Source organism: Triturus cristatus, chromosome 7 (genome assembly GCF_964204655.1).
Source record: "Triturus cristatus chromosome 7, aTriCri1.1, whole genome shotgun sequence".
Classification (NCBI taxonomy): Eukaryota; Metazoa; Chordata; class Amphibia; order Caudata; family Salamandridae; genus Triturus; species Triturus cristatus.
In genome coordinates this window covers 138017304-138040649 of record NC_140590.1, presented here as the reverse complement: position 1 = coordinate 138040649, position 23346 = coordinate 138017304, and the positions used below count along the sequence as shown (strand labels likewise).

Here is a 23346-nt window from a genome sequence, read left to right as displayed (position 1 = left end):
CATAGGAAGGACAAAACCTTTTTGTAACACAAATCAACTTTTTGTTGCTTTTGCTCCACCACACAAAGGCAATCCCATATCAAAATCAGGTATTGCAAGGTGGATAGTCAAGTGCATTCAAATATGCTATGCAAAAGCTAAACGAACGTTAACGGTTCCCCACAGAGCGCACACTACACACACACACACTGGAGGCTTCTATGGCATTCTTAGGAAATATACCCATAGATGACATTTGCAAAGCTGCAACATGGTCTACACCTCACACATTCACAAAACACTATTGTGTAGATGTGTTAGCAAGACAACAAGCTAGAGTGGACCAAGCTGTTTTATGTACACGATTTCAGACCACTGCAACAGATATAGGTTAGCCAGATCTCCTTTTACTACTCTTACTAACTCTATCACAGTCTGCGGGGAAAACAATCTAACAATGGAGTCGATGCCCATGCGCGCTATCCCCGAAAGGAGGAGTCACCTACCTCGTCTCTGGAAAGACTTCTTCGAAGAAAAACAAAGTGCAAACATCTGGACCCAACCCTAACTGGAGATCTATGCACAGCATACTACTCTACAGCTCTATATGCCAAGAACAGATGCATACTGGGTGAGTAGCATTTTACTTTTGTTTCAGTGGTTAAAAAAATCCTTTCATAGATCTGTACTGTAAGTGGCAGACAATGGGTTTGTGTTTTAGGCAGCTGGGCTTACTTGCCCAGACGTAGGTCCCTTGCTCACTTTGCCACTGGATTCAAACTAGCCTGGCTGATGAGGGGTGTTACCCCGTACCCGGTCCCAGGATGCTTTTTTCCGGTACAGGGAAGACCTGGCTTGGCAGTTTAAGCTGGACTGTTCCCATGAGGAACAGGGTCAAGACAGATTTGCATATGGCTGGATCAGAACTGGGGTGGCGAAGTGAGCTAAAGAACAATGATGGATTCAACCCAGATCTGTGACTGGGGGTGAATGTCTGAAAAGTTTCACAGCTCTGTCTATCTCCTTGTCTTTGCTTACTTGTACAAAAAACAAAGCTTCCCTTTAAATTTGTTGCACTTGACCCCAAGCAATTTTGTTCTGGACGTCGGGAAATAGGAATTCCACACCCCTGGCACAATGTTTCTGTAGAGGTTTTATAAAGCGTACAACTACCCAGAGGCTTCCCAGCGCTAAGCAGAGAGGTGTGTTGGAGACGGAACCTGAGACTTATCATCATGGGACAGCCACACCTTAAGTTTTTTCCTGAAGCTGGGTTCATCTTTCAGCAACCTCAGTTCCCTGGCCATGGAGTTCCACAACTTCGGGACCATGCAAAAGAAAGCTCTACCTCCTCATCTTGCTCTCCTGGTCCTCAGCGTCTGAGGCAGTCATAAGACGACATGGCGGACCTCTTTGGTACATATGGAGAGATGAGTTCCTTGAGTGGTTGGACCCCTGCCATACATTGCTTTATGAGCCAGGCAGAGTGATTTGAATTTGATCCTGGGTTCGATGGGCAGCCAATGAAGCTGTTTCAAAGATGTTTTTACTGATTCCTGTCTAGGTATCTTTAGGAGTAGCTGTGAGAAAGTGTCTCTGTATATACTGTTCCCAAATAGGTACAGGGTGTACAGAGTCCACAGTCCCCAGAGGTTTGGCAGAGGCTAAAGTTAGATATAACCTTACTCTCTAAAGTGGTAGCTTGGTCGAGCAGTAAGGCAGTATCAGAGGACAGTGTAAAGCGTTTGTTGCACACACTCAGTCCGCAAATGGTCTCACACACTCAATAACTGAACTCTAGGCCAATGGTTTATATATAAAAAAAGATATGCTTGTTTTACTTTAGAACCAACAATAGGTATTAAAAAAACACTTTCTGAGAATGAGATGCTTTATATAAATATTTTTGCAATATGCAATTGACTTTTGTAGAATGTTACAAGTGTTTGCAATAGGCAACACAGTTTTAAACACAATAATGCATTGAGTTCAATGGAAGTTTCAAGTTATTTGCAATAGATTACTTTTAGGATTACTTTTGGGATTCCAGGACTGGATCCTACATTCAGTCCTGGGTCAGTACTTAGAAACAAGTGATAAAAGTCGACTTAGTTACTGTTATGATTTTTAGACAATATTTTGCTATTTTAAAAGTTGACACTTAGAAAATAATTCATAGAAAACAGTCAATGATTCCCTATGGAAGAAATTCAAGTTGCAGGTATAGTATGATCTCGTTACTTTTGTAATCCAGTACTGGGTGCCTAGACTCAGTACTGGAACCTTTATTCAAAACAGGTAAGTAATTACTTTTTCACAATTTATACAATTGGTAAAAATATTTTAAAGTTTGCAGAAATCGACAGAAGAAATTTCACAGAAAAACAGTCAGTGGTTTCCTATGGAAGAAAATTGGGTTACTGGTAAGTACGGTTGTGAATATTTTTCAGGGTCAGTGCTGGGATCCAAGATCCAGCACTGGGAGCTCACCTAATAGCAGGTGAGTATTTTCATTTTCGTTACTTGGCTGATTTTTGGTGAATATTTTAACTTTTGAAAAGTCCAAAGAAGAAATTTCAGGCAAAAAGTCAATGTTACCCTATGGAGAAAAGAGTTATCGGCTTTCAGGTAAGTACTCGACTGGCAAAGTTAAGGTTCTGGGCACAGACTCGGGGGGGGGGGGGGGGGGGGTCTCCCAGGGTCAGGTAGGTACAGTTGTTGCACCCTCAGTGGCACAGGGGCAACCAGGTGCAGAGTGAGTTAGGCCCAATGTTATCCGATGGGAGGCAGGGGGGCCTTGGTTGGTGGCTGCTGACTAGCAGGCCACGCGGCTGTGGGAGCTGGGCTCCTGGTCACTTGCTCAGGGCAAATGGGGAAGTAGATAGGTGCAAAGGTTACACTGCCAGGGCCACTCGGGGGGCTGGGTGCAGGGTGCTTTTGAGCCTTCGGGCGCTAAAGTTGATTTCAATGGGAAAGCTCCGGTTTAGAAAAAGACTACAAGCTCGGGGACAAAGATTCTTCAGGTGCCACCACCACTTCGAGAGGTAAGTTGGGTAGTTGGAGGCTAGCTAGGTACCCAGGAGTTTGGCACAGGGGGCCGCAGGGCGCCGGGTGCAGGGGTGCCTTTTGGTGTCGGGAAATCTTACCCTCTGTTGATCGCGGTTGGGGGGGTACCTGGTTCTGAGGCTGCAGGCGTTGTCAGGAGCGTCGAGGGAAGTCATTGGGTGCCGGACTCGGGGTCACAGTCACCGTGGGGTCGTCCTCGTGGTCTTTGTTCACTCCGGCACAGGCCAGGCTTGGCGGGTGCAGAGTGTGTAGGGTTCGCGGTTCCAGGCTGATGCCAGGGATTAGAAGCTTATTTTGAGTAGAGCCTCTACTCATGGGAGTCCCAGATGCTTAGAGCCAAAAGGTAGCCAGGTCGTCCGGGGTTTGTGAGGTTGCTGGCCATAAGATGCCGGGTTGGAGCAGGTTCGAGGGTCGACAGGCAGGTAGGGCTGGGGCCAAAGCAGTTGGTGTCTTCCTCTTCTTAGCAGCTGCAGGGCAGGTCTTCTTTCTACTTGCTCTTTGTATTTTGGAATCTGGAATCTGGGGAAGAAAGGTTCAGGGTGCCCCTAAATACTAGATTTAGGGGCGTAACAGGTAGGTGAAGGGCAGGGACCAATGGGTCCCTGTCCTGGGGTGGGTACACCCCCCTATCCTGCCTCTCTCCTGTGGGAGGGGGGGAAGTAGCCTAGTCCTGATTGGGTAGGGCCTCCCATCTTCAAGATGGTGAGCGTCCGGAGATGTGTTTCACCTCGCCTCCCCCACCTGAGGGGTGGGGTTGGCAGGCTGGCACATCCCCTGTCCTTATTTGGGGTTTCCGGACGGGCTTCCTGCCATAGTGGGGGCGGCCTGCGGAAGCTCAGAGGCGGCATACCTTTGAAGCTTCTCCCTGCCCATCCTGGGGGAGGTGATCTAGCACCTCGCTCAGGATGTGCATTGTTGCAGGCCCAGGAGAGCAGGGGCTCTCCTACCCAGGGGTCCAGCAGCATGTCTGCTGTGTGGCAGCCCAGGCAGCCTCCCAGACCAGACGTGGATTATAGGTTAGGTTTCAAGGGGCATCTCTAAGATGCCCTCTGGGGTGCTTGGTACATTAAATCCCACACTGGCATCAGTGCGGGTTTGATGTGCTGAGAAGTTTGATACCAAACTTCTCAGTCTTCAGTGTTGCCATTATGGTGCTGTGGAGTTCGTGTTTGACGAGCTCTCAGCACCATGTACTCTTAAATGGCAGCACTGCACTTACAGTGCCCAGGAATGGACCTGGGTACTGTAGGGGCACAGGGCTCATGCTCCTGTGCCCACACCACTGGCATAGGGCACCCAGCTAGAGGGGTGGCTGATGTATGCCAGGGCAGTGTAGGTGGTGGGCATGGCATGTGTGCCATGTCGACTCTTTGTTTTGTCTTGTACCCAGACACTCAGCCTGCAAGGGCAGTGTGTGGGTGTTAGGGTACAGGGCCTCTAAGGGTGGCACAATGAGTGCTCCAGCCCTTAGAGGCCTTCCCTGGTCACAAGGCCCTGGGTATCTAGGGTACCTTATACCAGGGGCTGACATGTGGCCAGGGTTTGCCAATTTGGATTTTAGGGAAGGAACATAGGCCCTGGGCACCTGATTGGCAGGAGACCAGGGCACACTCAGTCAAAGTACATTCAGCAATTCAGCAAAAAGTGGGGGCATACCATGCAAGAAAGATGGCACTTTCTCACAGAAGCCTGGCCGCTGCATTCTGCACAACCTGCAGTCTGTTAATAACATATTTTGGCGATCCCTGGGACAGGAAGCTGCCATAATCAAGACATGAGACCACAAGGGACTAAATAACAATTCTTCGTGCCTGTTCTGGGATAAATTCTATGATCTTAGGGATCATTCGGAGTATACCAAACATGTTGCTTCTAGTGTTTTTTTACTTAAATTTCCATAGAAAGAGTATTGTCAAGCCACATGCCCAGATTCGTTATTGATGGTTTGGGGAGGGGAGGTGATCCCCAGTCTCCTGACCAGTTAATCATGGCCCTGGGCCAGTGATTGTTTCCCAAGATCATCAGTTACGTTTTATCGGCGTTTAGTTTTAGGCTACAATTGGCCATACAATTAGCCACCTTTTTCATACAGGGAGTTGGCCTCCATGTTAATTCTCTCCTCAAAGTATTTGGCCTGGGCTTGCTTAATTTCATTATGACAGTGTCTGATGGCACTCCTGTACTGGATTTTTTGGGTGGGGGCATAGGACTTTCTCCAGTTCTTTTCAAGGTTCTTAATCTGTTTTTTCAGGGAGGCCAAATGACCATTACACATAGGAGCTCTTTTGGTATTACGTGGGGCCCTTGTTCTAGATTTCCGAATATACTTGTTTGACGCTTGGTTGATCCAATGTACCCAGAGCGTATCGGCCTCATCTGGGATGTCTGTTAGCATAGGAATTGAGGTATCTAGGGTTTTAGCCCATCTTTTTAATGTAAGCTTGGGCCAGAGTCTACCTGGGTTAAAGGTGGGATTAGATGACATTTGTATAGATGTTTTCGTGAATGAGAAAGGGGAAAAATAATGGTAGGACCAGGGAACTGGGTCTTTGAGGTCATTAGAGAAGATGGGCTCAAGAGTATGCCCTTTCTTATGTGTGGCGAAGCCAACTAATTGGGTAAGTTGCAAAGCATCTAAATCTTGCAGAAGGCTCGTGGTGGCTGGATTATTAAAATAGTCAAGCGTTGTAAAGAAACCTTTTCCCACAATTAACCTGGCTAGGGAGTATGTATAAATGTATTACAATGCCCTGGAGGCCTGCAGATAAGAAATGCCAAAAAAAAACTTGTGGGGGAGAAGGTGATTGTAAATTGCAGAATGTCACTGTTAGTGATAGTGAGGGGTCTAGTGGAGCATCTAAACTCCTTTATAGATAATGGTTATACCACCTCCTGTTTTACCCACCCAATCCTGTTTACAGATACAATAGCCCGGGGGGAGGGCCATGACAACATCTGGGGTCGAACTCTCTTTGAGCCAGGTCTCCGTGATCAACAGTGCATCTAGTTGTTCTTCCTCTACTAAGAGCCCAATCTCTATTTTATGCTTGTAGTGACATCCAAGCATTTACTGAGCAACAAAATCCCTCCCCATATGGACGGCGCACTATCCCTTACTACTCTCATAAACTTTCTAAACCGCAAAGCGTCCTATAAGCTTGGGATTTTTTCCCCCTGTGAGTGTGTGTGTGGGGGGTCGGGGGGGGGGGGGGGGCGGATTCCTATGGAATTTTCAGCCACATGTATTTTATAAAGTTGGACAAGGTATAAAGCAATTTTATTTGTTTCAAACTAAAGACACTTTTACATGCTCTGAACATGTTAGAAGAAAAGGTCTGTTTGCATGAAATGAGTAATACTAATACCCAATGTAGTTGAAAGTTTCCTTTTTTTTCCATAGTGGAGAGGAGAAGACGGGACAAGATAAACAACTGGATTGTCCAGCTATCTAAAATCATTCCAGATTGCAACATAGACAATACCAAGACGGGGGCGGTAAGATTATGCATTTTAGGCTGATTCTTGTTTTCTAAATAATAGTGCTACATATTAACCCCTTAACTGCTGGGCCTTTCCTCCCAGTGTTGAGCCCTTTTTTGGCTATTTGGGATAGTTGGGGCTTTGGGCTCCATAACTTTTTCCACATAAGATATCAATGCCAGATATGCGTCCTTTTCCCCCCCCCCCAATCCCCCAAACATACTGGGGATTCTAAAGACACCCATGTTTTGTGGATTCCTCTGGGTAGCACCAAGAAAATAGGAAAAAGATGGCTAATATTTCGGGGGGGGGGGGGGGGAATAACAAAAGTGCTCAAGATAAGTCTTCCCCCCCCCCCCCCCCCACCCCACCTTCAAATGACATCAACAAACAGTTTGCTGTGCTAACGTCACCATCTTACCACTTTTCAGGAACATGCAGAGCTGAATCAAAATGAACCTAATATTTCAGCAAAGTTTTGGCATTTTTCAGAAAGAAAGCACATTTTTCCTATTTGTTTTTGTGCTATCAAGTTTGTGGTGGAAACCAGTGTCAAACCCATGGGTGATCCAGGAAAGCTATTGATTTATGGAAAGTAGACAAAATTCCAAATCCAGCAAGGGCTACTATGTGTAGATCCCTCAATGTTTTGTCAAAGAAATACACTTGAAATAAAGGAGAAGGAAAAAACTGCCATTTGTGGCAACATTTCATCTTTAACTTTTTATCACAATGTCAGATTTACAAAAGCAATATACCATTAAATCTGAAAGAGACACGTTAGTGATAGATTCCTTACCTTAGAATATCCCCAGGCGTCAGACTGGATCCGGAAAGTTTTCGTCGGCAGTACCCTTGCGCGTCAGAAGGTGGGGTCGTGCGGCCCTGCGTCGGTTGCTGGCGTCTTATGCGCCGAGATGACGTCACGGAGACTACCTAGTCGCCACCCATGCGCGCTGATGTCAGTTCTTTCTTTTTCCGCGCAGCAGCGCCGATCCGAAAGAGCGGTCGAAACATGTCGGTATCGGACCCTCACGACGTGTCTCTTCTGCTTGGGGCATGCCCATGACCCCGAGGCGTGCCCCGATTATCAGGCCATAGCGCCAAAAGCTTTGCGGGAGCGTTCCCGAAAGTTGTTGGAGGTCCGGCAATCGGTTCCGCGGCGCTCAAGTTCCCGATCCTGTGGGAGGTCGAGGGACCGGTCGCGGAGCCATCCGCATCGCTCGTCTGAATCGGGGACAGGTAAGTCTCGGCGACATAAAGTCGAAGCGACGTCGCTCTTCCTCTACCCCTCACCGGTCGCGGGACGCGTTGGAGGGGGTGGGCGGTAACTCCCCCGTGGCTCCGTTGGAGCCTCCGTCGTTGCCTGCGGCCTACCCTCCCTTTCCGGGGCCGCACGCGACTTCGGACGAGGTGCAGGCTTTTATGTCGGCCTTGTGCCATTTTTTAGCCCCGCCAGGTCCCTGCGGAGCGCCTTCTGGCCTCGCGGATCCGTCGGAAGGGTTTGCCCCCGTGCCACCGCCTCTGGCCTCGGCTACACCGGCACCATACCTTGTAGCGCCACCGGCTTCCGCCTCGCCGGCCCTGGATCTGGTGCTGGGCGCGGCTGCGCCGCTGACACCTGACGGCGCCGACCCGCGACTTGTATCTTACCCTCCCATTCCATTTCTTGGAGGGGGAGTTTATCCCGTTTTCCTGGGCACCTCGTCCTTACCGGCCCCTTCAGCAACCGGTGGACGAAGGGGAATACAGGGAGGGGTCTGAAGACCCTCTTGCAGCTCAATGCGAGGATGAGCCTGAGTGGGAAGGCGATGTGGAGGGTCCAGTGGATCTGGATTTCTCCACACCCTGGTACTCTGTCCCCTTCTTCCGTGGTCCCGAAGGAGGTTGGGACTTTTTTGGTGGTTTTGCGTCGGGCAGCTGAGGCTCTTACCCTCGAGCTCCCTTCTGTACCGATCAGGACCAATCTCCTGACTGAGGTCCTGCAGCCACAGTCCTCCCCTGCGGAGCTGTTACTGCCCTTCAATGAAGTGCTTACTGATATCCTGTTGGGCACCTGGATTAAACCTAACACAGGAGTCCCTGTAGACAAGGGTGTGGCGCGCCGCCATCGCCTCACACAACACCCGACGCCTGAGAGTCTGATTGTTCAGGCTTCTGCCTCGCCGAGTGCGTTCCCTTCTGCTCCACCGGACAAGGAATCTAGGAAACTGGAGCAATTTGGGAAAATACTTTCACATCTACCAGCTTTGGGTTGCGGGCGGTGAATACTGCGTGCCTGCTAGGCCGCTATTGCCATTCTGTGTGGGACACTGTGGTACAGGTGCTGCCTCAGTGCCCTGTGGAAGCACAGGCGGTTCTCTCCCAAGCCATTACCGAAGGGAGAGATGCTGCAAAATTTACTATTCGTTGTGAACTTGATCAGGCCGATTCTCTCAGTAGGGCACTTTCCTCAACTGTGGCGCTCCGTCGTTATGCTTGCCTCCAAACTACTGGCTTTTCTGGGGATGTCCAGAACACCCTGTTGGACATGCCCTTTGATTGTACACGCCTCTTTGGTGATAAGGCGGATAGCACCCTAGAACGCTTTAAGGACTCTCGGGCTTCGGCCAAATCCTTGGGTCTCTCCACCACGCGTACTCCCTCGGGGTCTGCTTTGCGGTCTTTTCAAGGTTGTGGCACCCAGGCGCGTTCTTTTCAGACCCGCAAGGCTGCGCAGCCACAGTCCCAGCGCAGCCGCGGATGTGGGACTTGCCGTGGTGGGTCCCGAGGACAGCGGACGGGTCAGCCTACCACCTCCACCGCCGTCTCTAAACCATCCTAGTCCTGTGTTTCAGGCCCACCTGACGCCAGTGGGTGGCAGGATTCACCATCACCTTCCCCACTGGCGCTTCATAACCTCAGACAGGTGGGTTCTGCAAATAGTCCGCAGGGGCTATTCCCTCCCCTTCGAATCTACCACCTCAGTACCACCGCATGTCGGGGGAACACTTGGCACTTCTCCAGCAGGAAGTTACGGCACTCTTGGCCAAGGGGGCCATTGAGCGTGTTTAGACGCCAGAAGTAGGTCGTGGTTGTTACTCCCACTACTTCTTGGTTCCGAAGAAGGACAAAGGTCTATGCCCTATTTTAGACCTCCGGAACGTCAATCGCTTCCTCCGGAAGGAGAAGTTCAAGATGCTCACGTTAGCTCAGGTCTTGTCTGCTCTAGACCCGCAAGACTGGCTGGTAGCGTTGGATTTACACGATGCTTATTTTCATATTCCCATCCTGCCAGCCCACCGGCGTTACCTACGGTTCACGGTGGGCCACGAGCACTTTCAGTTCACCGTGCTCCCTTTCGGCCTGACCGGCGCCCCTCGAGTATTCACGAAAGTGATGGCGGTGGTCGCAGCTCATCCGCGCAGATCAGGGGTTTCAGTCTTCCCCCTATCTCGACGACTGGCTGTTGAAAGCGGGCTCGCCCCAGGCAGTCGTCTCCCACCTCCAGACTACGGCCGACCTTCTACACTTGCTGGGGTTCTCCATCAACGTGCCGAAGCCGCACCCGATTCCCTCTCAGAAGCTCCTCTTCATCGGAGCAGTTCTGGATACGGCGCAGTTTCGTGTCTATCCTCCCGAACAGCGAGTCCGGGACATTCGGGCTATTATTGCGATCTTTCGGCCCTGGTCCTGGGTTTCAGTCAGGAAGACACTTTGGCTGCTGGGCCTCATGGTGTCCTGCATCCTGCTGATCGATCATGTCAGATGGCATATGCGGGCAGTGGGACCTGAAGCTCCAGTGGACGCAGCATCAGGGAAACCTGTCCGACTACGTCCAGATCTCAGAGGGCACCACACAGGACTTGCAGTGGTGGCTCACGAACCAGCGTTGGGTCAGTGGCAGATCCCTCTCCCTTCCCCAACCGGAGCACACAGTAGTGACTGACGTGTCCCTCCTGGGTTGGGGCAGCCACATGGGAGGCGGAGATCAGAGGCCTCTGGTCTCCGGCGGAGTCCAAGCTCCATATCAGCCTTTTGGAGCTCAGGGCGATCCTACTTGCACTCAATGCATTCCTACCCTCTGTCAAGGGGAGAGTAGTGCAGGTGTTCACAGACAACACCACCGCCATGTGGTACTGCAACAAACAGGGCTGGGTGGGTTCATGGACCCTATTTCAAGAGGCTCGACGTCTCTGGACGTGGCTGGAACGTCAAGGCATTTCCTTGGTGGTTCAACACCTGGCAGGTTCACTGAACGCCAGGACGGACGAACTCAGCCGACGGTGCATGTTGGATCACGAATGGCGTCTTCACTCAGAGGTGGTGCAAGGTCTCTTTCAGCATTGTGGAGAACCTTGGTTAGATCTATTCGCCACCGAAGAGAACGCGCAATGTCAGCAGTTCTGCGCGTTGGAGTTTCCAAGGAGGCACTCGCTAGGTGACGCTTTTCGTCGCGAGTGGAGTTGCGGTCTGTAGTACGCCTTTCCCCCTATACCACTTCTGCCCAGAGTGCTGAAGATCAGGCGCGACCGGGCCCAAGTCATTCTTGTGGCACAGGACTGGGCTCGCAGAGTTTGGTATCCCTAGCTACTCAGTATGAGCGTGGATCCCCTGATCCGACTGCCTCTTCAGGAAGGATCTCCTGTCGCAGCAACAGGGGACGGTCCTCCACCCGAACCTGTCCAGCCTCCACCTCCTTGCGTGTAGATTGAGCAGCGACAGCTGATTCCATTTGACTTGCCTCCCGAAGTCTGTAATCTGATTCTGGCAGCCAGGCTTCTCTCCACATAAACGGTATATGCCTGCCGGTGTAAAGAATTTGTGGCATGGTGCACAGCAAAATCTGTTGATCCTCTTGCTGTCCCTCTTTCTGAGGTCCTATTGTTCCTCCTTTCTTTGGCCCAGCAGGGCTCTGCTTTGGGCACTATCAAGGGCTACCTCTCTGCTCTTTCAGCCTTTCTTAAGTTGCCTGATCAGCCCTCTCTTTTCAAGTCCCCGGTTGTCAAGAGATTTCTCAAAGGCATTACTCACCTTTTCCCTCCTATTCCTTTTGTGATGCCTCAATGGGACTTGAACCTGGTTCTCACATATCTGATGTGCGCTCCATTTGAGCCTCTTCATAACTGTCCTTTGCGGTTATTGACTTTGAAAACTGTCTTCCTGGTGGCCATCACCTCAGCGAGTGAGTGAGCTCCAGGCTCTTTCCTGCAAACCTCCTGTTCGAGGCATATGAGCTGCAGATCACACACTTAGGATAGTAGATTGCCATCTGGTGCTGGGCTCGGATGCTTGCAGGTTGTTGTTGTCTTCGGAAGAAGTCTTTGGTCACGAGATAGGTGAATCCTCCCTTGGACGACAGTGCGCATGGGCATCAACTCCATCGTTGGATTGTTTTTTTCCGCCATTGGGTTCGGATGCAACTTTTCCGCTCCGGTTGGAAATATCAATTCCAAGCTTTTCGAAGCGCAAAACTTCACACAAAACATCAAAGCACCTTCATTCTCGACATCGATTTCATCGGCTCGATTCCGGACGTCGACGCGGGCCGCTGGGACTATCCACGCCGTGAGGCCTACGGCTCATGGAAAGGATGCCTTTCAAAAAATGCCCCCAGTGTGGAGCAATATTTCCGCACAGTGACCACCACAAAGTCTGCAACCTGTGCCTATCACCTGAACACGATGAGTCCAGCTGTCCAGCTTGTGCATACTTTCGATCCAAAAAGACCATCCGAGATCGAAGGGCTCGACGACACATCATGGCACAGAAAACAGCTCCGGAACCAGAGGACATCTTTGATGAAGGCAGCGATGTCCCGGAAGAAGATTCTGAAGATTTACAAATAATTTCCGAAGCAGACGACTCAGACGACCCCATCACTCCTGGCAAACGTGTGAGTAGTACTGCCCCTGCCCCAACCCCACCAAAACCAAAGGCATTGGTCAAGACTTCGCCTGCTGGCCCCAGTCGAGACCGGAAACACCCTTCAGAAGCCCCGCCTCCGGGCTTGGCTCCGAAGAAACATAAGCCTTCCGGTGGCTCGGAACCGAGCAAACCGCATGTCATTGTCCAACCGGCACCCTCAGCACCGAAGACAAAAGACCACTCGGCACCGAAATCGGCTCCAACTCCTTCGGCCCTGAAATCACCAAGGCCAATAGATAAACCGGCACCGAAGGTTCCCAAGCCCACAGATACACCTTCGGCTCCGAAATCGACATCGTCAACGAAACCATCATCGGTACCGAAACCAACGGCTAAGGACTCTCCTACGGCTCCTAAAGCCAAACAATCCACCGATGAATCAAAACCTCGATCGGAACCGAAAAAAATCGGTACCAAAGACTGTTCCTGAAGAACAAGAACATTTTCATCCAGATCCCATCGACCTAAGGCAGAAAAAGATTTATATCCACCCCAAGAGTGAACATGTCACCGCGGTGCCCTGTAAAACACGGAAACTGGACACACCACCTGCCCCGGTTCCTGTAAACAGGAAGGACTCTGCAACATCGCCTATGCCCCCTTCCTCTCCTATACTGCCTCCTATCCCACCCCCTCTACCTACACCACCCTTACCTATACCCTCCATCACATACACCACCTGCACAGGATGATGATGATGAACTAAGGGGTGGGGGTGACCCTAATGATCCGTTCACGGATCCAGACACCTCACCACTGGATGATTGGGCTTTCCCCCTACTAGACATGCCTGACCCTCAGCCATATCCCTCAAAACCATTGCCTCCTGAGGATCACCTGGGGTTTGGCCAATTATTAAATAGAGCAGCACTTTACCACGGCGTCACAATGCACTCAGACGCACCAGAGGAAGACTGCCTATTAGACACTTTCGAACAATCTCAAAAGTCTGTACAAATTCTACCCATGATTAAAGGAGTCATAAACACCCCCCGCCACCCCCCGAAGTGTTTAAAGACCCCGTTTGTGCCAGGGTTCTCGACCCAAGGATAGAAAAGAAATATAGGCCTGCCCCTGAAGATCCTAATTAGATCAAAGGGCAACTCCCTTTGGATTCTTTGGTCGTTTCCAATGCTAGGAAACGCGCCAACTCCCAAACCACAGGCGATACACCACCCCCAGACAAAGAATCCAAACTGTTAGAAGCCTCTGGCAAAAGAGTAGCAGCACAAGCCGCTAATCATTGGCGTATTGCCAACAACCAAGCCCTACTAGCACACTATGACAGGGCCCACTACGATCAATTAGAGACTCTTACAACATCTGCCAGACCAATATAAGACCCAGGCAAATGACCTTCTCCAGGAGGGAAGACTTATTTCAAATGCAGCAATTAAATGTGCGCTTGACGCTGCAGACACCGCCTCTAGAGCAATTGTGCAAGGGAGCTCCTTCGACATGCGTGGCTACGCATTTCAGGCTTTAAGCCAGAGGTACAAACTACCATACTTAGTCAGCCATTCAATCAAGAACAGCTCTTTGGGCCAGCAGCTGGCACTGCCCTTGAAAAAATGAAGGACACAGAGACGGCTAAGTCCATGGGAGCATTACAGTCTCCCCAACCACGTGGCTCCTTTCGGCGCTCCTTCTATAGAGGAGCCTCCAAAAATATAGGAGCAGACATCTCCTCTACATTCAAACCCGCTACACAAACATCCCCCAGTAGAGGATATTTTAGAGGCGGATACAGAGGAAACAACAACAAGGGGCGAGGTAATAACACTCGTACCTCCCCTGCCACAAAACAGTGACTTTCCTCCACTCCCCCCAGACCTTTTCACTCCGGTTGGGGGAAGACTAAAACAGTTCCTACCTGTCAGGAACTCCATCACAACAGACAATTGGGTAAGACAAATTATCCAGTATGGTTACTGCCTGAACTCACAACTCCACCCCTCCCCCCCCCCCCACCCCCCACATACCACCCAAGCAGCGTTCCATGTCACCAGACCATCTTACGCTCCTCAAACAAGAGGTTCTCTCATTGCTTCAAAAACGCACAATAGAACCAGTTCCCTTAGACCATCAGGGTGCAGGGGTATACTCACTGTACTTTCTAATCCCCAAGAAGGACGGGGCTCCAAGACCAATACTCGACCTCAGACCCCTAAATCTGTATATCAACTCAGATCAATTCCATATGATCACTCTTCAACAAGTGCTCCCACTACTGCAACAAGGCGATTTCCTTGCCACACTAGATCTCAAGGACTCCTACTTCCACATTCCCATACATCCTGCCCACAGGAAGTACCTAAGGTTTGTGGTGGACGGACAACACTACCAGTTTACAGTCCTTCCATTCGGGGTAACCACCGCACCCAGAGTATTCACGAAGTGTCTGGCAGTAGTAGCAGCACATCTCAGAAGACAACAAAAGCCAAGTCATTCAACAAATGTGTTCTACACACTCACCAAACCATCCAAATCTTGCACAACTTGGGATTCACAATAAACTATCCCAAATCTCATCTCCAACCCTCTCACATACATCAATATCTAGGAGCCACCATAAACACCTCCACAGCCCTAGCATATCCCAGCCCAGCCAGGATAACCAATATACAAGCTCTTATCACGAAATTTCAAGTCCAACACTCCCTTCCAGCAAGAGTGTTCATGCAACTCATAGGCATGATGGCGTCATGCATCTTCATTGTGCCTTATGCAAGACTTCAAATGCTTTCCTTGCAAGAATGTCTAGCACGTCAGTGGAACCAGGCTCACGGACAACTTGCAGATCTGGTGTTGGTAGACAGCCGCACACATCGCTCTCTGAAATGGTGGAACATAACAAACCTGTCTAAAGGGCGGCCGTTCCTAAAGCCTCTTCCACACATAGTGCTGACAACGGACGCATCGCTCATAAGATGGGGAGCCCATCTCCTCTGCCACACCACTCAGGGCAATCGGACCACTCAACAGAAAGTGCTCCATATCAATTACCTGGAACTGCTAGCAGTGTTCCTAGCATCATCCTAAAATCATTCCCACTACATCTCCAGAACAAAACTGTCCTCATCTGGACAGACATCATGACAGCCATGTATTACATACAAAAACAAGGAGGCACACATTCTCTCCAGCTGTCCCAGATCGCACAGAACATTTGGAGATGGGCCATTCCCCAGAACATATACCTACTTGCAGAACACCTTCCAGGGGTTCACAATCAAATTGCCGATCTGTTAAGTCGACAAACTCAACAGATCCACGAATGGGAACTACATCCCCAAGTCCTCCTGCCCTTTTTCCAACAATGGGGCCAACCAGACATAGATCCGTTCGCCACACACAAACGCAAAATGCCCAACCTTTGCCGCCAGGTTTCCCCACCCGGAGTCAAAGGGCAATGCGATATGGATGAACTGGTCAGGCAGATTTGCGTACGCTTTTCCGCCTCTCCCACTCATTCCATGAGTGGTACGCAGGCTCAGGCAACAGTCTCTCAAACTGATCCTAGTAGCTCCCACATGAGCACGCCCGCCCTGGTTCCCAACACTACTGAGACTCTCGCTAGTTCCACACCAAAAATGCGTCTCACCCTGTCCTTAATAACCCAGAACCATGGAGAAATCAGACACCCATATCCAAGTCAACTGAATCTGGCGATCTGGCTCCTGAAGTCCTAGAGTTCGGTCACCTCAACCTGCCCCCAGACTGCATCAATATTATAAAGGAGGCCAGAAGACCTACCACTAGAGCCTGCTATGCTGCAAAATGGAAGAGATTTGCCATTTATTGCTCTAACAATCATATAAACCCACTGGATGCATCCATCCAGGACATCATTTCCTACTTACTGCACTCGCAAAAATGTAATTTGGCATACTCATCCATACGCCTCCACCTAGCAGCATTTGCAGCCTACTTACAAAATCGACAACACTGGTCACTCTTTAGAGTACCTGCGATCAAACCCTTCATGGAAGGACTAAAAAGAATTATTCCTCCCACATTACCACCCTCTCCAGAGTGGAATCTAAACCTTGTTCTTGCAAGGCTCATGGGACCCCCATTTGAACCTCTGCATAAATGCGAACTACAGTTCCTCACATGTAAAGTGGCTTTCCTTATCGCTATCACATCCCTCAGAAGGGTAAGTGAAATCGAGGCTTTAACCATACAAGAACCATTCTTACAATTACACCGTAACAAAGTGGTTCTTAGAACAAATCCGAAATTCCTTCCAAAAGTCATATCTCCGTTCCATCTTAACCAATCAGTAGAGTTGCCAGTGTTCTTCCCAAATCCAGACTCGGTAGCTGAAAGAGCTCTTCATACCTTGGACGTTAAAAGAGCCCTTCTTTACTACATTGACAGAACCAAATAATTCCACAAAACAATTGTTTGTTGCTTTCTCTCCACCACATAAAGGCAACCCCATTTCCAAATCTGGGGTAGCTAGGTGGATAGTTAAATGTATCCAAATATGCTACCGCAAGGCTAAACGCACACCAACTGTTCCCCCAGAGTGCATTCCACACGCAAAATAGGGGCTTCCATGGCATTCTTAGTAAACATTGCCTTAGAAGATATTTGTAAGGCAGCCACATGGTCTACAACACACACCTTCACTAAACACTATTGTGTTGACGTGCAAGCAAAGCAGCAAACCTATGTGGGTCAGGCTGTCCTTAAAACTTTATGTTCGAGGCATATGAGCTGCAGATTATACACTTTTGCATAGATCGCCATCTGGTGTTGGGCCCGGATGTTTGCAGTTTGTTTTTCTTCTTGGACAGTCTTTGGAAGTCACGAGTTAGGTGACTCCTCCTTCGGTCCGTACTGCGCATGGGCTTCGGCTCCATCCTCAGATTGTTTTTTTCCGCCATCGTGCTCGGATGTAATACTTCGTGCTCCGGCTTCGAACCTTTCCAGTTCGACCTTCGACGAAAAATCCTCGTCCATCGAGATTCTTTAGACGGAATCTACTTCTTCATCTCTCTCTTCGGCACTTCCTCGATTCCAGACATCGGCGGCGGCCTTCGGGCCTATCTCGACTCCGGTCTCGGCCGATGGAAAGGACTCCTTTCAAGAAGTGCCCGAAATGTGGGTCTAAATTTCCCCACACCGACCTCCATCAGGTGTGCAACCTCTGCCTCTCTCCCGAACACGAGGCCCGAGACTGCACCGCCTGCAAGTCTTTTCGATCGAAAAAGACTATTCGGGATCGACGAGCTCGACGCACCATGGCGCACTCATCGACCTCGGCTCCACCTGACATCTTCGGAGAAGACACCGGAGCTTCGGGACAGCAGCACACCAAGCAGGAGGAAGATATCGTCAGCGCTTCCGAGGCCGACAACTCCGACGTGGAGGAGATCACACCGGCGCAGAGGGTCGTGAGTACTCTACCCCCTCCCGCGCCCATTCCGAAAGAGACTCCGGTTACCCCTTCGCCTCCGGGCCTAGGGAAAGCCAAGCATACTGCTTCCATCACCCCACCTTCGGGCCCGGTGAAAAAGCATCACAAGTCTCCTGGCGGCTCGGGCTCGAGCCAGCCTCCTAGTGGCGCCGACAAACATTTGACCCTCTGACCGACCAGTTGGAGTATGACCCGAACTGGAGAGGACCTGGGGGATGCCTGAGGTCTTGATACATCGCCTGACCTTGGCATGTTGTCTCCTCTTACCGTTGCTATGGAGGAGGGAGTGTCCTACGCAGTGGTGTTGCGTAGGGCAGCCAAGGCTCTCAACCTCTCGCTTCCTACCGTTGCAGTCAGGACTAACCTCCTGACGGAGGTGCTTCAACTGCAAGAGAGCTCTTCAGAGCCCCTGCTCCCGTTTAATGAGGCCCTCACCGTCATCCTTTCGGGCATCTGGTCCAGGCCCAACAACGGGGTTCCTATGGATAGGATTATCGCCCGACGCCACTGCCCGGTCCCGGGCGACCCCACTTTCCTCTCCCAACACCTTGGTGGTCCAAGCCTCTACTTCCAAGGCTGCATTCCCTAACGCTCCACCAGATAGGGAATCCAAGAAGCTGGATCATCTTGGAAAGATGATGTTTTCTTCCGCCCGCTTGGGACTGTGGTCGGTAAACACCGCATATCTATTGGGCCGTTATTCCCACTCTGTGTGGGACACGGCTGCGCAAGTGCTGCCTCAGTGCCCGAAGGAGGACCGGATGCTACTCTCCCAGGCTGTCACTGCCAGGAGAGAATCGGCCAAGTTTACCATCCGTTGTCGGCTGGATACCGCCAACTCTCTAGGGAGGATGATTTCCATGTCGGTAGCCCAATGACGCTACGCCTGGATGAGAGACTGGCTTTTCAGGGGCTGTTCAGAATACTCTCATGAACATGCCTTTTGATGTCCGTCGCCAGTTTGGCGACATAGCGGACAACGCTCTAGAGCGTTTCAGGGACTCACAAGCTACGGCCAAGTCCTTGGGGCTCTCCAGCTGCCCTGCGCAGTCTGCTTTTCGCCCCTTTCGTGACTACGGAAGGGGTGCCCCACTACATTCCACCCAGAGCCACAGGTTGGCGCAAGCTTCCCAACTTTAGCACCGCCGGTGATGTGGGAACCACCACCGTCGTGGTTCAGGGGGCCAGCAGGCGGGCCAGTCCCACAATTCTCCACCCCCCTCCCCCCTCGCAGCAGCCTCCAAACCTTCCTAGTCTGACATTTCAGGCCCATCAAACGCCAGTGGGCGGCAGGATCCGCCATCACCTCCCCCACTGGTGCACCATCACTTACGACGGGTGGGTTTTGCAGATAGTCCGAAGGGGCTACTCCCTCCCCTTCGACACTACTCCAGCCATGCCACCTCGGTACCATCGTATGTCGGATCATTTGGGCCTTCTCCAACAGGAAGTTACGGCTCTCTTGGCCAAGGGAGCCATCGAATTAGATTGTGGTTGTTACTTCCACTCCTTTCTGGTACCCAAAAAGGACAAGGGCCCGCGTCCTATCTTGGATCTCAGGGACGTCAATCACTTCCTCTGGAAGGAGAAGTTCAAGTTGTTGACGCTCGCTCAGGTCCTGTCTGACCTCGACTCTGGAGACTGCTTCGTAGCGTTGGACTTGTAGGACGCTTACTTTCACATCCCCGTCCTGCCGGCCCACTGGCGTTACCTGTGGTTCACAGTTTGCCACAAGCACTTTCAGTTTACTGTGCTCCCCATTGGCCTTACCAGCACCCCTCGGGTGTTCACAAAAGTGGTGTCGGTAGTCGCAGCACATCTGCGCAGATCAGGGGTTCCAGTCTTCCCCCTATCTCGACGACTGGCTGTTGAAGGGGGACTCGCCACAGGCTGTCGTCTCCCACCTCCAGACTATGGCCGACCTCCTGCAGTCGCTGGGGTTCTCCATCAATGTGTCTAAGTCACACCTGATCCCCTCTCAGAAACTCCTGTTCATCGGAGTGGTTCTGGACACGGCGCGGTTTCGAGTTAATCCTCCCAAACAGCGAGTCCGCGATATTCAGGCTATGATTCCGATCTTTTAGCCTGTATCCCAGGGTTCGGTTAGGATGACTCTGAGGCTGCTGGGCCTCATGGCCTCCTGCATCCTGGTGGTCGATCATGCCAGGCAGTGGGACCTGAAGTTCCAGTGGGCACAGCATCAGGGGAATCTGTCCGATTGCATCCAGATCTCGGAGGGCACTGCATGACCGTTGCAGTGAGGACTCACAAACCAGGATTGGGTCAACGGCAGATCCCACTCCCTTCCCCAACCAGACCACACAGTGGTGACGAACGCTTTGCTTCTGGGATGGGGCAGGCACATGGGAGAGGCGGAGATCAGAGGCCTCTGGTCTCCGGCGGAGTCCGAGCTCCACATCAATCTTCTGGAGCTTCATGCGATTCGTCTTGCAATCAAAGCATTTCTTCCCTCTGTCTGGGGAAGAGTAGTGCAGGTGTTCACGGACAACACCACCGCTATGTGGTACTGCAACAAAGAAGGCGGGTGGGGTCGTGGACCCTATGTCAGGAGGCCCTCGGCCTCTGGACATGGCTGGAACATCCAGGCATATCTCTGGTGGTTCAACACCTGGCAGGTTCACTGAATGCCAGGGCGGACGAACTCAGCCGCAGGTGCATGATGGATCACGAATGGCGTCTTCACTCGAAGGTGGTGCAAGGTCTCTTTCACCAGTGGGGAGAGCCTTTGTTAGATCTATTCGCCACCGAAGAGAATGCGCAATGTCAGCAATTCTGCACGTTGGTACTTCCAAGGCGGCACTGGCTAGGCGACGTCTTTCGACGCAAGAGGAGTTGTGGTCTATTGTACGCCTTTCAGCCTATACCACTTCTGCCCAGAGTGCTGAAGAAGATCAAGCGCGACCGGGCCCAAGTCATTCTTGTGGCTCCGGAGTGGGCACGAAGAGTCTGGTATCCCGAGCTGCTCAACATGGCCATCGATCCTCCGATCAGACTGCCTCTTGGGGAGGATGTTATGTCTCAGAAGCAGGGGACGGCCCTCCACCCGAACCTGTCCAGCATCCACCACCTTGCGTGGAGATTGAGTGTTGGCAGTTTGCGTCTTTCGACTTGCCTCCTGAAGTCTTTGATGTAATCTTGGCAGCCAGGCGTCCCTTCACTAAGACTGTATACGCCTGCTGATGGAACAATTTTGTGGCATGGTGCACAGCAAAGGCTGTGGATCCACTTTCTGCCCCTCTTACTGAGGTTCTCTTGTTCCTCCTTTCTTTGGCCTAGCAGGGCTCTGCTCTAGGCATTATCAAGGGTCATTTCTGCCTTTCTACGGCTTCCTGATCAGCCTTCTCTCCAAGGCCCCGGTTGTTAATAGTTTCTTAAGAGGCATAACTCCTCTCTTTCCTCCTATTTCCTTTGTTATGCCTTAGTGGGACTTGAATCTGGTCTTAATCCATTTGATGTGCTCTCTCTTTGAGCCGCTTCACAACTGTCCTTTAAGACTTTTAACTCTTAAAACTGCTTTCCTGGTAGCCATCACATCTGCCAGAAGAAGGAGTGAGCTCCTGGCTCTTTTCAGCCAAGTCTCCTTTTCTGGCTGTTCATCCGGCTGCAGTTGTCCTACGAATTCGTCCATCCGTTCTTCTCAAGGTGGTCACTTCTTTTCACATCGGGCAGACAATCACTTTGCCCACCTTCTTTCCAACTCTGCATCTTTCTAAAGAGGAAGAGAAGCTCCGACGTCTGGTCCCAAAACGTGTGCTTTCCTTCTATCTAGATTGCACAAAACCGTTCCGGGTGGATGGCCAACTCTTTGTTGGCTACGTGGGTGCTAAGAAAGGTCAGGCCGTACACAAGCGAACCATCTCTAGATGGGTCGTTTTGTGTATTGAAAGCCTGCTATTATTGGGCTAAAAAGGAGCCTCCAGTGGGGCTACCAGGGCGAGGGCAGCCACTACTGCTTTGGGACGAGGAGTTCCTCTAAATGACATCTGTCAGGCAGCTACGTGGGCATCGCTGCACACGTTCAAACACTACTGCCCGGACGGTCCAGTCTGGAGAGACTGCTTCTTCGGCTGTTCTTTTCGCCAGGACTTTTTGGTGTGATCTTGGTTCCCAGACCTATCTCTGGGGTTGGTTTTGCTGGGGTATCTATTCTAAGGTAAGTAATCTATAACTTACTGTTTCTTTCAGATGAACAAGTTACTTACCTTCGGTAACGATATCTTTAAGTAACATAGGTTAGTTATAGATTCCTTACCAACCCACACACCCTCCCCGTTCTGCGAACTGATTTCTAGGGTTAAGGACATCTTTTCAGGGCCCTAGTTTTGTGCACCAGTGGTCCGTGTCTTACATGGCTCTGCATTTCTGGTGCGGAAAGTAGTGTACAGAACTGATGTAGCTACTGCAACCTCGACGCCAACCACAAACGCTGAGCTGACAGACGCCACCTTTCGACGTACAGAGGTACTGCTGACGAAAAACTTTCCGGATCCAGACTGATGCCTGGGGGTAATTCTAAGGTAAGGAATCTATAACTAACCTATGTTTCTTACAGATATATCGTTACCAAAGGTAAGAAGCTTGTTCATCGGGATCACAAGCCTAGAGACTGTAAACACTGCTGGACTTCTTCTCCAAAGACTGAGAGGGAAGACTACTTTTAGGGCTTCAAAGGAGAAAATCTGGTTCGAGGCATGTGGGCTGCTGAATTCATATCTGTGCATAGATCGCCGCCTAGTGTTTGGTCCGGATGATTGCACATTGTTGTCCTGGAAGAGTCTTCGAAGTATCCTGAGATGGGTGACTCCTCCCCTGGACCACAGTGCGCATGGGCATCCTCTCCATCCCCAGATTGTTTTTTTCCGCCATTGGGTTCGGATGCAACTATCTTAGCTCAACTTCGGAATACTTAGTTTAGGCCAAAAGGCCTATAGTTTTCGTCGGTACAGTTACCGTTCGGTGTCGACTACTAGTCCTAGTGCTCAACACCCTTTTCAAAATTTCGAGTCGAATTGGTCCAAACTTCGACGCTCCATCGACGATGGAATCCAGAACTCCGTTCAAGAGGTGTCCATTGTGCCACGCCAAATACCCTCACATCGACGTCCACCCGGTCTGTAACAAATGTCTCTCGCCGGATCACGACGAATCAAAATGCATGGCCTGCGCGCGGTTCCGATCCAAGAAAACTCTACGGAACCGACGGGCAGCGAGGCTCGAGGCGCAGCAGGCAGCGCCCGCACCCACCAACATATTCAGCACCGAGGACGAGGACGCCGAGAGCGTGGAAGAAATACTATCTAGCCCCGCTTCGGAGCATGGTTCCCGATCGGACGACGATGACGAAGAGCTCTTTCGACGTGAAGAAGCCGTCGACGAGGTAGGGGACATCGACGAAGCCTATGGGGCTGAAGAAGACAGCTCTCCCGAGGAGTTAGGCCAATCCGTCGAAACGGAGGCCGAAATTA

General features: G+C 50.9%; 1 protein-coding gene across 3 annotated transcripts in view; it reads left to right on the top strand.

Annotated features, from left to right (window-relative positions):
- The window catches only part of USF2 (upstream transcription factor 2, c-fos interacting), a 297619-nt gene that overhangs the window by 197063 nt on the left and 77210 nt on the right, over positions 1 to 23346 (top strand). For all 3 annotated transcript variants that reach the window (XM_085615849.1, XM_085615850.1, XM_085615851.1), the window contains exon 8: positions 6446 to 6540. In XM_085615849.1, coding sequence (XP_085471975.1) covers positions 6446 to 6540 — 95 coding nt within the window. The remainder of the gene's footprint in view (positions 1 to 6445; positions 6541 to 23346) is intronic.